At 43.4% G+C, this 15,638-nt stretch overlaps 1 protein-coding gene across 2 annotated transcripts in view; it reads right to left on the minus strand.

Moving 5' to 3' along the window:
* Positions 1-15,156: 15,156 nt before the first annotated feature.
* Positions 15,157-15,638, minus strand: part of c1h18orf54 (chromosome 1 C18orf54 homolog) — a 47,153-nt gene continuing 46,671 nt past the window's right edge. For both annotated transcript variants that reach the window (XM_072574155.1, XM_072574144.1), the window contains one exon: positions 15,157-15,607. In XM_072574155.1, coding sequence (XP_072430256.1) covers positions 15,517-15,607 — 91 coding nt within the window. In that variant the 3' untranslated portion in view covers positions 15,157-15,516. The remainder of the gene's footprint in view (positions 15,608-15,638) is intronic.

Here is a 15,638-nt window from a genome sequence, read left to right on the forward strand (position 1 = left end):
ATTTCAACCTGCCTTCACCACAATTCCAAGCTGTGCATTCCATACCCAAACTACTCTGTGTGGAAAAGGTCTTTTTACATCAGTCTTTCTTCATTTGAACCTCACTTTAAATCTGTGCCCTCTTTTATTAAAGTCAGAAATCACACGACACCAGGTTATAGTTCAACAGATTTATTTAAAACCACAAGCTTTTGGATTGCTGCTCCTGGTGGTCTGTGACTTCTGACTTTGTCCAGGAGAAAGTGAGGACTGCTGACTTTGTCCACCCCAGTCCCACACCAGCAGCTCCACATCATGGTTTTTTTAGTTGAAAACAATTGTATGTTATGGTTTATTGTTGTTTGTCATTATCATGAAATCTTGTCTTTTTTTTAGTCAGTACTGTGGATCTTACACTTTGCCTACTCCAATAAAAGATATCTGAGTCCAAGCCTAATTGAAACAAAGATTTGGCCGTCTTGTCTGGGATTGTAACACATCTCTCTCTCTGACAATCTTTACCCTGGACGTCCGTCGTGCTTTCTCCAACAACAGGATCACCGCAGCAATGAAACTAAACCCTTCTCTTCTCTGCAGATCTCCACCCTTTCTTCTCTCTCTTTCCCACTCTTTCCCATGGCATGGTGGCACAGTGGTTAGCACTGCTGCCTCACAGTGCCAGAGACCCTCAGGCAACTATCTGTGTGGAGTTTGCACATTCTCCCCGTGTCTGTGTGGGTTTCCTCCGGGTGCTCCGGTTTCCTCCCACAATCCAAAAATTTGCAGGTTAGGTAAATTGGCCATGCTAAATTGCCCGTAGTGTTAGGTGAAGGGGTAAATGTAGGGGAATGGGTCTGGGTGGGTTGCTCTTCGGAGGGTCAGTGTGGACTTGTTTGGCCGAAGGGCCTATTTCCACACTGTAAGTAATCTAATTCTTCCCAGCCTCAGACAGCACCTTAGATTTTTGCCTCCTTATTCCCTCATTGTCTCTATTATACAGTCCTGCTCCATTGAAATTTAACTACAGCAACCAACCTTATCATGCTGTCATTTAACAACATTCCTCTGGGAGGAAACAATACTATTCACTCCAACTCCAGCAAGTTGACTGTCTCGCCTGCTCTATGCCAACCAGATGCAGTCTGAATCAGGAGGGAAGTATTTCTCACTCACAGCAAACTGTAATTAGAAAGATGTAGTTGATTCTTAGACAATTCCCCTTCAATGAGCATGCATGCCATACAAATACGTAGAGTCATAGAGTCACACAGCATGGAAACAGACTCTTTGGTCCAACCAGTCCATGTCGATCATAATCCCAAACTAAACTAGTCCCATTTACCTGTGCTTGGCCCAAATCCCTCCAAACATTTCTTATTCATGTACTTATCCAAATGTCTATTAAATGTTGCAACTGTACTCATCACTTCCTCTGGAAGTTCATTCCACACATGAAACACTCTCTGTATGAAAAAATTGCCCCTCGTGGTCTTTTCTAAATCTTTCTCCTTAAAATACGCCACCAATCTTGAAATTTCCCCACCCTAGGGAAAATATATCTGCCGTTCACCTTATCCAGACCCCTCAGAATTTTATAAAACCCTCCTCAAACTCCTACACTACAGTGAAAACAGTCTCAGTCGATTCATCCTCTCCTTATAATTCAAATCTTCCGCTCCCAGTAACTTGCAAAGAGCATCTAACATTTATTGCAAGAGAGTTGACCCGCCTTCTTCCATACGAAAACTTAATCCCATAGTTTCATCCTGTTATTGGGAAGCCAATTTCCAGGCTCAGAGTAGGATTTGTGTTACTATTATGTTCCAATATTTGCCAAGCTACATATTTTCAGGAGTAGCACGAGATTCCACCTAATGTTAGAAACTTAGGAACAAGAATAGTCTATTCAGCTCCTCAAGTCAGCTCCACTCTTTTACATCATGGTGATCATCAACATCATATTCCCACATTATCTAATATCACCTTTGCTAATAATACCTAGAAATATATTGAGCTGATTGTTAGAACAGGATTTTAATCTTGTTAGGGGGTATCAAGCATTTTTGAATGAAGCATACTTGTGCAAACACTGGTTGATTAAGATATTTCCTGTCTGTTTTCTCGGGCAAATTACCTTCATTCTAAATTCAGGTGACAGCACCTTTTAATGAGCTGGCATGCAATGCAAATGTTTAAATTAGCACATGCAGAACAGATATTTGACTAGGGAATAAGTATTGCCAGTCTGTATCGGTGCTCCAGCTTCAAAATGAGTGGTTAATGGCAACCTGAATGTCAAATATATTTAAAATGGAACCTCAATTCTGCAGTACTAATGCTAGTTAGATTAGATTACTTACAGTGTGGAAACAGGCCCTTCGGCCCAACAAGTCCACACCGCCCCGCCGAAGCGCAACCCACCCATACCCCTACATTTACCCCTTCCTAACACTACGGGCAATTTAGCATGGCCAATTCACCTGACCTGCACATCTTTGGACTGTGGGAGGAAACCGAAGCACCCGGAGGAAACCCACGCAGACACGGGGAGAACGTGCAAACTCCACACAGTTAGTCGCCTGAGGCAGGAATTGAACCCAGATCTCTGGCGCTGTGAGGCAGCAGTGCTAACCACTGTGCCACCATGCCGCCCACTGCCACCATGCCGCCCACAAATACAAGCAGTCTTTGGTTTGAGAATGGGTTCAATCTGGAAGAAGCCGTTTGAATGTCAGATCTTTAAAATTACACCTTTGAATGATTTGGAGTTGCCACTATAAGTGTTGTGTGATTTTTAACCTTTGAATGAGATCTCGCTAGTAAATACTAGTGTTCATAAATTAATACAACAACTGCCAAAATGAGTTAATTTATGAACCCTGAAAAAGGGTCACCGCACCTGAAATGTTAACCCTGCTTTCTCTCCAGAGATGCTGACAGATCTGCTGAGTTTTTGTTTCTGATTTCCAGCATCTGCAGTTCTTTGTGTTTTTTTTTATTTGTCAGTTATTCAAGGCAGAATGGAATATATAAGTTGGCAGATGTTATTGCAGCTGTACAGTGCCTTTGTGAGACCATACCTGAAATACTGTGTACAGTTTTGGAGTCATTATTTGAAAAATGCCTTCTCTCCAATACCTCACTGTCACTCTGTCTCTACCTAGGCCTATCTCTACTGCACTCACAATTGCAGCAGATTTTCCTGACTCTCTTCCAGATTCCCCCATTCTGCTACACCACTCGCCTTCATGTTTTCTGCATTGCCTACTCACACACTCACTTCACTTCCCCACCTACACCAAAAGTAATGTGCCACTCACATACATCTCTGTAAATACTTGCTGGTCTCTTATTCCAGGGGAATGTGGGGTGACTAAAACTAAAGGATGTGGTTTAAGCAGTCTCCCTTTACAGACAGAAGTGAGAAGATATTTATTTTCTCTGTTAGAGGGTTGTTACAGTATGTGGAATTTTCTTTCCTGAAATGTAGAGGAGATTAGTTATTTAAATTTATTATAGGCTGAGTTGGACAGATTGTTGCTGGACAAGGGAGTCGAGGGTTAGGGGATGCAGATCGGAAGCCGAGGCCACAACTGGATCAGCCATGATATTATTGAGTAATAGAGCAGGTTCAAAGTGCCAAATGGCCTACTCATGTTCATAAGTCCTATGTCCCTATAATGATGTATAATTAAAGGACGCTGTCTGGATAAAAAAATTGCAGTGATACTTCTCACTATTCAGCAAAAGCAAGATTTATTTTGCTCCAAGCACCAAACAGTGACATATATACAGTGACTCACTGTATATATGCTAATACCATCCTCTGATTCTTAAACTGTTCAATTATTTATATGAATTAAAGAATGAATGGAAGTGGCATAGTTGATTGTAATAACTCAATCAGAAAATATGAAGTGCAATGTTTTTTGCTTGGACACCATTTGTGACTAAATGATACCATACCATCAGAGACAGTTGTATCTCATGGACAGCATTCATGTTAAAACAAAAACATTGTTTCTCTTTATGCATTTTCCATGTAAGATCCACTTCTGTGTGCAACTTTTCTGTCTGCTATTTTTAGCCTGGTCTTGTGGGCAAGTTTATTTGGTTGACTTGTCAGTCCGTTAGAATATTTCTTTATTAAGGCTGGGTCTTTAAAAGCAGTGAGAACAAGGAAGTGAAGATAGTAAACAAATATATTGTTTTTCTCTGGGTTTCAGCAGCTCGTCTGTTGCATGGCAATTTGAAATTCATGTTTATTCCAGAAATGGGAACTGAAAGGTAATTTTTTCACACAGAGACTGGTGTGTGTATGGAATGAGCTGGCAGAGGAAGTGGTGGAAACTGATAGAATTACAACATTTAAAAGGTGTTTGGACAGGTACATGAATAGCAAAGGCTTAGAGGGATTTGGGTGATGTGCAGGTAAATGGGACTAATTTATTTTGAAAAACATGGTTGGCATGGACAAGTTGGGCCAAATAGTCGGTTTTCATGCTGTGTCATTCAATGACACTATCAATTTTGTAGCATTCCTGCACTTGAGTTAAAAGGCTATGGTTTCAAGCTCTGCTCCACATTCATTTCCAGTTTCTGACCAACATATAAGTTCCAAGCATGAATCTTCAAGGCAGGCATCCTTGCAAGAGGATTCGCAGTAGGGTTAAAATCAATGAGGTAAAAACAATGACTGCAGATGCTGGAAACCAGATTGCAAGGATGCCTGCCTTGAAGAAGTTTTCCTCCTCTCTCTACAAGCATCTCAGGGAATCCCTCTCCCACTGCAACTCCCAGGTTATTTCCTCTGCCTCATTTCTCCTTCCCCCACCTCACCCCAATTCTAAACTTCCAGCTCAGCACTGTTCCCATGACTTGTCCGGACTTGTCCTACCTGTCTATCTTCTTTTCCACCTATCCACTCCACCCTCCTCCCTGACCTATCACCTTCATCCCCTCCCCCACTCACCTATTGTACTCTATGCTACTTTCTCCCCACCCCCACCCTCCTCTAGCTTATCTCTCCACCCTTCAGGCTCACTGCCCTTATTCCTGATGAAGGGCTTTTGCCTGAAATGTCGATTTCGAACCTCCTCGGATGCTGCCTGAACTGCTGTGCTCTTCCAGCACCACTAATCCAGAATCTGGTTTCCAGCATCTGCAGCCATTGTTTTTACGACATCAATAACGTTTTGATCCGCTGCTGCACATTCTAGACAGACCAGGCTGTGGCCTGTGTCATTAAAAAAAAAACATGCTTTGTAGCACACACCGATATGAAGAAGGAAGGGCATTTTGAAAACAACAACCACAAGGCTGTCTTTGCCTTCTTAACATCTTGCAACATCTTGGAATTGGAATACAAGAGCCAAATACTTACAAATGCAAGAGCTTGCATCCTAACAACAGAGAAGTGACGATCCACCTACAAAATACTTCTGATCTTTAAATGGATTCACTGTGCATTTTCATACAGCGCCATTTCCAGTTTTTCACTCACACTTCATTTACATTTCCTAAAGGGTAGAAATTACTGTAGCAAAGGTAGTTAAATGTTTATGCAAAATTTTGTGGTTGCTATGTCACTCTACATGTTTAAGCTAAAATGTAAGCTAGTGTAGGTTCATTAGAAGAAGCTGTGGATAAAACTATACCTCCTTAGGCATCCAAACAAAATTAGAATGAAACATGGGATTAAAAGGATAGTCACAACATGGATACTCACCCTCTTCACTATATCATCCTCATGCTGCTCACATTACCACCCTCACCCTGTTCACATTACCACCCTCACCCTGCTCACATTACCACCCTCACCCTGTTCACATTACCACACACATCCTGCTCACTGTACCACCATCACCCTGCTCACATTACCACCCTCACCCTGCTCACATTACCACCCTCACCCTGCTCACATTATCACACACATCCTGCTCACTGTACCACCATCACCCTGCTCACATTACCACCCTCACCCTGCTCACATTACCACCCTCACCCTGCTCACATTTTGCATCAGCATTTATTGTGGAGAAGGATATGGAAGATATAGACTGTAGGGAAATCGATGGTGACATCTTGCAAAATGTCCAGATATACAGAGGAGGAAGTGCTGGATGTTTTGAAATGGTCAAAGGTGGATAAATCCCCAGGACCTGATCATGCGTACCCGAGAACTCTGTGGGAAGATAGAGAAGTGATTGCTGGGCCTCTTGCTGAGATATTTGTATCATCGATAGTCACAGGTGAGATGCCGGAAGACTGGAGGTTGGCAAACGTGGTAGCACTGTTTAAGAAGGGTGGTAAAGACAAACCAGGGAACTATAGACCGGTGAGCCTGACCTCGGTGGTGGGCAAGTTGTTGGAGGCAATCCTGAGGGACAGGATGTACATGTATTTGGAAAGGCAAGGACTGATTAGGGATAGTCAACATGGCTTTGTGTGTGGGAAATCATGTCTCACAAACTTGATTGAGTTTTTTGAAGAAATAACAAAGAGGATCGATGAGGGCAGAGCAGTAGATGTGATCCATATGGACTTCAGTAAGGCGTTCGACAAGGTTCCCCATGGGAGAGTAATTAGCAAGGTTAGATCTCATGGAATAAAGGGAAAACTAGCCATTTGGATACTGAACTGGCTCAAAGGTAGAATACAGAGGGTGGTGGTGGAGGGTTGTTTATCAGACTGGAGGCCTGTGACCAGTGGAATGCCACAAGGATCAGTGCTGGGCCCTCTACTTTTTGTCATTTACATAAATGATTTGGATGCAAGCATAAGAGGTACAGTTAGTAAGTTTGCAGACGACACCAAAATTGGAAGTGTTGTGGACAGCGAAAAAGGTGATCTCAGATTACAACAGGATCTGGACCAAATGGGTCAATGGGCTGAGAAGTGGCAGATGGAGTTTAATTCAGATAAATGCGAGATGTTGCATTTTGGGAAAGCAAATCTTAGCAGGACTGATACACTTAATGTTAAGGTCCTAGGGAGTGTTGCTGAACAAAGAGACCTTGGAGTGCAGGTTCATAGCTCCTTGAAAGCGAAGTCACAGGTAGATAGGATAGTGAAGAAGGCATTTGGTATGCTTTCTTTTATTGGTCAGAGTACCGAGTACAGGAGTTAGGAGGTCATGTTGCAGCTGTACAGGACATTAGTTAGGTCACTCTTGGAATATTGCGTGCAATTCTGGTCTCCTTCCTATCAGAAAGATGTTGTGAAACTTGAAAGGGTTCAGAAAAAATTTTCAAGGATGTTGCCAGGGTTGGAGGATTTGAGCTACAGGGAGATGCTGAACAGGCTGGGGCTCTATTCCCTGGAGTGTCGGAGGCTGAGGGGTGACCTTATAGAGGTTTTCAAAATTATGAGGGGCATGGATAGGATAGGATAAATAGACAAAGTCTTTTCCTTGGAGTTAGGGAGTCCAGAACTAGAGGGCATAGGTTTAGTTTGAGAGAGGATAGATATAAAAGAGACCTAAGGGACAACTTTTTCATGCAGAAAGTGGTACGTGTATGGAATGAGCTGCTAGAGGAAGTGGTGGAGGCTGGTACAATTGCAACATTTAAGAGGCATTTGGATGGGTATATGAATAGGAAGGGTTTGGAGGGATATGGACCGGGTGCTGGCAGGTGGGACTAGATTGGGTTGGGATATCTGGTCAGCATGGACAGGTTGGACCGAAGGGTCAGTTTCCATGCTGTACATCTCTATGATTCTATGATTACCACACTCATACTGCTCACTGTACCACCCTCGCCCTGTTCACTGTACCACCCTCACCCTACTCATGCCCTTACCTGTTCACAACACCACCCTCACCCTGCTCATGCCCTCACCTGCTCACTGTACCACCCTCACCCTATTTTCATGCCCTCACCTGCTCACTGTACCACCCTCACTCTATTCATGCCCTCACCTGCTCACTGTACTGCCCTACCCTGTTCATGCTCTCACCTGCTCACATTACCACCCTCACCCTGCTCACTGTAACACACTCGCCCTGCTCACGTTACCACCCTCACCCTGCTTACATTACCACCCTCACCCTGCAAATGCCCGCACCTGCTCACTGCACCACCCTCACCCTGCTCATGACCTCACCTGCTCACTGTACCACCCTCACCCCATTCATGCCCTTACCTGCTCACTGTACCACACTCATCCTGCTCATGCCCTCACCTGCTCACTGTACCATCCTCACCCTATTCATGCCCTCACCTGATCACTGTACAACCCTTAACTATTCATGCCCTCACCTGCTCACTGTACCACCCTCACTCTGCTCATGCCCTCACCTGCTCACTGTACAACTCTTACCCTAGTCATGCCCTCACCTGCTCACTCTACCACCCTCACCCTGCTCATGCCCTCACCTGCTCACTCTACCACCCTCACCCTATTCATGCCCTCACCTGATCACTGTACAACCCTTAACTATTCATGCCCTCACCTGCTCACTGTACCACCCTCACCCTGCTTATGCCCTCACCTGCTCACATTACCACACTCACCCTGCTCATGCCCTCACCTGCTCACTGTACCACCCTCACCCTGCTCATGCCCTCACCTGCTCACTGTACAACTCTTACACTAGTCATGCCCTCACCTGTTCACTGTACCACCCTCACCCTACTCATGTCCTCACCTCCTCACAGCAACACCCTCACCCTGCTCATGCCCTCACCTGCTCACTGTACCACCCTCACCCCATTCATGCCCTCACCTGCTCACTGTACCACCCTCACTCTGCTCATGCCCTCACCTGCTCACTGTACCACCCTCACCCCATTCATGCCCTCACCTGCTCACTCTACCACCCTCACCCTGCTCATGCCCTCACCTGCTCACTCTACCACCCTCACCCTGCTCATGCCTTCACATGCTCACATTACCACACTCACCCTGTTCATACCCTCACCTGCTCACTGTACCAACATCACCCTGCTCATGCCCTCACGTGCTCTCTGTACCACCCTCACCCTGCTCATCCCTTCACCTGCTCACTGTACCACCCATTCCCTTTGTATTGCAGCTGGTGCAATCTTTTGTCCCAGAAGTCTGTGAGTTTCCAATGTACCTTCAGATCAAATTCTGGGGAGGAGTCAATGACTAACCAATGCCACAACATGTTGGTGTCAGTTTGTTTTGGAGCAGCCCTCAATCACAATAGGATAACACTTGGAGCAATCCCATTCAGCAGCTCAGGTAAGTGGTGACTTTGCCTCCAGCTCTTCTTAGTTCATCAAGGTTGCTATGAGATACATCAATATTTTGATTGAGTGTGAAATGATGGCAGGCAGATTGCAGTGTATATTCACTGGGCTCCTGATGACAGGAGTAGCCCCTCACTCTGATTAGCCCTGAACCCCATACCTTTCAAAGAAACTCCTCCTTCCTCCTCCAACTTCAGGCACTGCTTTGTCAAAGTGGAAACCTTGCCAAGTTGGTTTTCAGATTAGTTTGGGGAGCTTTAGTATTTGTGTTCAATGCACTGAGTTGCAGGCTTCCTCTGTGACCCATGATATCTCCCCCATTGTTAACTTCCCTCCTGGATCAGATCCCTGCTTCCTGCCATCATCCTCTCCCCAATCCCTTCCCCTCACTTCATTGGTAGGACTTAATGCATAGAACTGTAAAGTGCTGATGCCTTTTTTGGCCCTATGCCCGCTGAAGCCTTGAACCCCCTGCTCAAGACTTCCCTCCCCAACCCCACCGGATCCCACCCTACCATCTTTAATTGCTTCCTGTGACTATAGGCATTCCCTAAATTGGTGAATACAACCAGATTAATCTCCAGACCCCAGCTGCCCACAGCCTTGATGATGCTGTGGACAAATCATAAACATCACCTGCATCCTCAGCCCTCAGGATTACGTACAATTCAAATCGACTTCACCACCCCCTCATCCCAACTCATTGACCATGGCCCATTCCCAGGACTGACCAACCGAAAGGCCTGACTGTCACATGTGCAGTTGGTGTGCATTCACATTGAACAGAGTGAGTCAGGTGACCCAGCAGCGGGAGCTAGAGATGCAGTCTAAAACCAACTGTAGAGATGCACAAAAACATTTTACTGATTGATTTTGTTTTTCTTCCAGGACTGACCATGGCCCATCAACTGACTGAAATGGACCTGATCCCCAGACTTGCTTCAGGCCAAGTGTCTGACTGACCTTGGACAATCCTCTCTGACCTCGAGACTAGAAACCTCTGGACTAACTATAGCAGTATCCTCTGACTGACTGGAATTTCCCTCCTTAGCCTCTTGCCTCCCTTTCACACATTGCCATGCTCTGTTTACGGGGTGAGCTGCAGGCACATGCACCACCTCTACGTTGACGCAGCCCCGGACTGCACAGTGACATATCTTTCTCTTTTGCACATTGACACTCTACTGTCTCCTACAGTCACATGCTCCTGCCTTCCTTTTGTGGTAAATTGCTATCCCCATGAAAGAGCTGCTGTCTGACACTACTGTTAAAGGTTTCCCCTGTCAAGTTGAATATGGCATGTTGCTGTTCTCCAACTGGGTGCAGTGATGGGCCAGGGATAGATGCTGCCTTTGTTCCCATGAAGGGGTCTACTGCAGTTGTGGAGGTGGTAGTGAAAGTGACCACAAGGATCATTGAGATGGTTTCAGCATAGGCAGCCAGAGCTGTGCTCTCACCCAAACTGGAGACTGAAGAGCCAAGTTGCCAGGTACATACTGGGTTTAGGCAACTGAGTTTCTGAAGCAATGAGTATTTTGACTGGGCATACATTAATTGGAAAGGGGAAGTTAATGCTGCCAAACTGTGTAATTCATGAAATCTAAATATGTGCATAAAGGCTACTTACCAACTGATAGCGAGAAATGTACCTCAGCAACCACAGGAGGATGACGTAATTGCAAAGGTTTATCTCAACAGTGAAAATCTGATGATTTGGACTCTCACTCGGTTAAGTCATCACATTCACCATTATCTTACTGCCTCATGGAGGAGAGAATCATGCCCGTGGCAAATGAGCTCTAGTACACAGAGGCAGCATGATTATTTGTGATAGAAAAGACATTTTACAGCTTCTTTAAGGAGTCAATCTTACTCACTTGCTGGAAAGAGTTGCTGCATTCTCAATTCTGATCAAATGGACATGACAGCATTTCTCTTCCTGTTACAATCATTGGGTAACAAGATCTTCCTTGGTCTGATCCAGAAAACAGCGGAGACATGTAATACTTCTAATATTTCTGGAACATTTTTAAGTGCTGAGAATATTTTCCTCTCTTGTCCCGTTAACACAAAACTTCAAGCAACTTCCCTTTAATGAATGATTACGAAGGGCTAAAGTGCAGTTTGTTGGGATCTCAACCTGAATACGAATCAGAGATATGGTTCTGCCTCGACCTTTATTAGCATGTTACATGAATGCTTTGCATGGTTACAGTTTAAAAGAAGTCAGAATGATTGCCATCGTGTTGTAGGCTCAACAGAATAACGTTTACCGAACACATTTCCAGTGGCATCTGAATTGGACATAATCGACATAACATTTCCTGCCTCAGTATCAGATACGCAGCTGTCTCTCTACACTCTTTACTGCTGTTATTTTTGGCTAATAAGTGTACCGGAGCAAGATACTATCAAAATGAATCCAAGCTATGAATTATAGATAAGTTCCGTCCACACTATAATTTAAAACAGAATTTGCGCAGTTATGTTTACTCATGACAAGACTGTTTCAGTAAAATAATTCCCTTAACAATGTGTGATGAATTACCCTTGATTTAATTCACCAGGCTAGATGTGGCAGTTTTCATTGTGATTTGGTTAGGAACAATTTGTTTTTGCTGGGTACACATCACCTCAAACATTCTGAATTTTCAATGGCACTGTCTAGTGAATGTTTTATAACACCATTCCATCACATTATTGATTCTTTCCGATCCCAATGCCCCTTAGATTAAAAGCCTTTGACTCCTTGCTCTCTTCATTATTGTATGCTCTTGGACTTTGGGTAACTCTCCGAAACAACCTGGAGATTGAACAGGCTGGGCCGCTATTGAAAAACACGTTGTTGAGGGGTCTGGACAGGGTGGATGCAGAAGGGACACTACTTCCTGTGGGAGAATCTAGAATTTGGGGAGTCATAGTTTAAAAATAACGAGTCACCCATTTAAGATGGACAGGAAAATTATTTTCTCACATTAGGTCATGAACATCTTTTGAACTCTGGAAAGGTGGTGGGATAGATTTTTGATCAGCAGGTAGGTGAGGGGTTTTCGGAGAGTAGGTAGAAGTGTGGAGTGATCTGATCAGCTACGATCTTATGAAACGGCAGAGCATGCTCAAGGTACAAAGCGGCCTACTCCTTCACCTTGTTCACACATTCATACATATTAAGATTTATTGTCCATCCTTAATTACCTTACAAACTATCTAATGATTTTTTTTTGCACTTTGGAGGAAGTCTTTACTTTTTTTTTGCTAATTCCAAAGCAAAATTGAGGAGGCATCTGAAAAGGGTTTAATAAATCTACCTACTAAACAGCTCCTGTGTCACTGCATGTCTCTGCACTCATCAGAGAGTCAAGCAGTATTATGATACCAAATGGTGCAACTTTCTGTTTTTAAAGACAGTCTGTGAGGAAGCAACAATAATTCTGGCCAAGTACAAAAACTCATGGCAGCAGCTCCAGAAACAAGGCACATTAGGCATTACTTTAGCAAAAATACTTCAAATTCATGCCCTGTGCAAGTTCGATGCTTGGTCCCCTCTTTGAAGCCAAATGCTTGATTTTTTGGGGAAGGAGTTGGGGATTTGTTGAATTGTGTGCACACTTTCAGGAACTTAAACAGTTATTAGTGCTATGGACATTAATTTTGCCCACAATACCAGTTGTCTAATATTTCCCTCACCTATGTATTAAAATATTCTGAATCTGCATGAAATGTCAGTCCAATGGGCCTGTTAATCTAATATGTTCAACATTAGAAAAGACCTGAAATTAACTTGAGAACCACTCAGCTTTAGTCCCAGAATTGTTTCACAATTATTAATTGTGTGGATGCTTGGGGAGATTGCTATAGCTATTTCCAGCATGTAATCTCTACCCCTCATGAAAGTGAAATGCAATCACAGCAACAAAAAAAAACCTCTTCCATTTTGTCGCCATGTTTGATGCTGGAGGTTCTCATTAGAAGTACCAGGAAGTTATCAATGCCATGAAGGGTACCATCTATATCAACAATGCTAATGTTGCAGGAAAGACCAGGCGGTAATTTTCTTATACCGGGAGTCCCCGATTTACGAACACAACCCCATACAAGGATGTAATTTTAAATATCTGAAATATGATCATTATTTCAGATAAAAATTGCTATTGCATGTTGCCCTATAACGTGTTCTGACTTGCATACAAATTACCTGGCAAATAGACTCCATTCGCAACCCAGGGACTGTCTGTACTGAGAAACAGAAAAAATGCAACATCCACTGAGGGGCTTTCATGTAGAATGAAGAAAGAGTAGTGATGTGATCAGAACAGCTCATACTTGGCTGTTGATTTTATCACTTGCGGTACACCACTGTAATACATTCGTCAGTTAGACCTGTTGATTGCATGAGATAAGGGTGTTTGCAAATTGCAGAATAAAATGATGAATGTGACAAAGCAGAAGGGAGATTTTTTGGCCTGGCTTTGAAAGAGAAAATCTCATTATCCAAACTGATATTAAAAAAAAAACGTTGTTTTCTGCTGCACTCAAGATACGTGTTTATCTTTCGTTTTTATAACCACCAAGGGCTAGATACCACTTCAAAGAAGCAGGCAGTGAGGCCCAATGATGCCTGAGAACCACAAGTAGCAATCCTGGAGTTGCGAACAAGTATCTGAACATGCCCAAACCTTGTTGTTAAATGTGCAGTGTCACAGCTAAAGGTGAGAAATGCAACAAGCCCAGTTGGATTTTGAACTGAATCAGGCTTTATAGAAGTTTGGACAATCATTTTCATAGCGGAAAAAAATAAAAACTGGTTTTCTTCACTACATTATTTTAAGAAATGTAACACATGTACAAGTCTATTTCATCTCTAGGGACTCATCTCATGGTTGAGTCCTTCTATAATAGCTTTGCAGTTGCAAGTTGGTCTGCTCATCATTCACGACAGGATTGACACCATCACTCAAAAAGCACATACGGTCATGCAGCAGGGAAACAGACCCTTCCGTCCAACTAGTCTGTGCTGACCATGTTCCCAAACTAAACTAGTCCCACTTAATTGTGCTTGCCCCATATCCCTCCAAGCCTTTCCTACTCATGCACTTATCGAAGTGTCTTTTCAATATTGTAATTATACCCACATCCACCACTTCCTCAGGAAGTTCATTCCACATGTGAACTCCCTCTGTGTAAAACATTTACTCCTTGTGTCATTTTTAAATTTCTCTCCTCTCACATTAAAATATGCCGCTTAGTTTTGAAACACCGCCCATCTTAAGGAAAAGACCCCCATCTATAATCCCTCATGATTTTATAAACCTCTTTTTCTCCAGTTCAACCACATGAACAAAAAGATGGAGTTTCAGTTCAATATCTTATTTGAAAGCTAATACGTATTGATGATGCAGCTTCTGTATGAACAGATAGACCAGTTAGCTACTGGAGACATTTCAAAAAGTAATTAGATCACAGCTGATTTGTGACCCAATACCACAGACTTTAGGGTGTAGGTTTGATATCCAGACCTTTCATTACCTGGCTCGGTAACATCACCAGTGGCGACCTCCAAGTGAAGTGAAGCTGTTGTCTCCTGCTTTCTATTTATATCTTTCTCCTGGATGGGGTTCCTGGGGTTTGTGGTGACGTCATTTCCTGTTTGTTTTCTGAGGGGTTGATAGATGGTATCTAGGCCTATGTGTTTGTTTATGGCGTTGTGGTTGGAGTGCAGGCCTCGAGGAATTCTCTGACATATCTTTGCTGCAGACCAAAGACATGCCGGAGAATTCCTAGAGGCCTGGCACTCCAACCACAACGCCATAAACAAACGCATAGGTCTAGATGCCATCTATCAACCCCTCAGAAAACAAACAGGAAATGACGTCACCACAAACCCCAGGAACCCCATCTAGGAGAAAGATATAAATAGAAAGCAGGAGACAACAGCTTCGCTTCACTTGGAGGTCGCCACTGATGACGTTACCTAGCCAGGTAATGAAACATCTGGATATCAAACCTACAGCTCAACGAGCAAAGCTACACCCTAAACCTCAACCTGAGCTACAAACCTTCACAAACCTTGCAAAAACCACAGACTTTGCTGTTGACACAAGAGAGTGGCCTTAAACGACAATATTCACAAACAAGCAAACATAAACAATTGACTCAAATATGGTTCATAAATGCAATCATTTATATCCTGCCATTAGAAGGAAACCTTCACCAACATGTCAGCACATCTTGATAATGCATTTTTCGATTAAACATAAAATGTTATTTTATTACATTGCACTAGCTAATAGAATTTAAGAATAGTTTCTCCAATTGCTCATCATTCATGTTGCTGACCCTCTGCTTCTTTTTCCATCTTGGCACCAATATCATCGACAAGTTCCTTCAGGTGTTTTAAGTGGTTCAATGCTCTGGTGAAAGAAAATTAATTAGCAGTTACTA

Source organism: Chiloscyllium punctatum, chromosome 1 (assembly GCF_047496795.1).
Source record: "Chiloscyllium punctatum isolate Juve2018m chromosome 1, sChiPun1.3, whole genome shotgun sequence".
In the NCBI taxonomy this organism is placed as follows: Eukaryota; Metazoa; Chordata; class Chondrichthyes; order Orectolobiformes; family Hemiscylliidae; genus Chiloscyllium; species Chiloscyllium punctatum.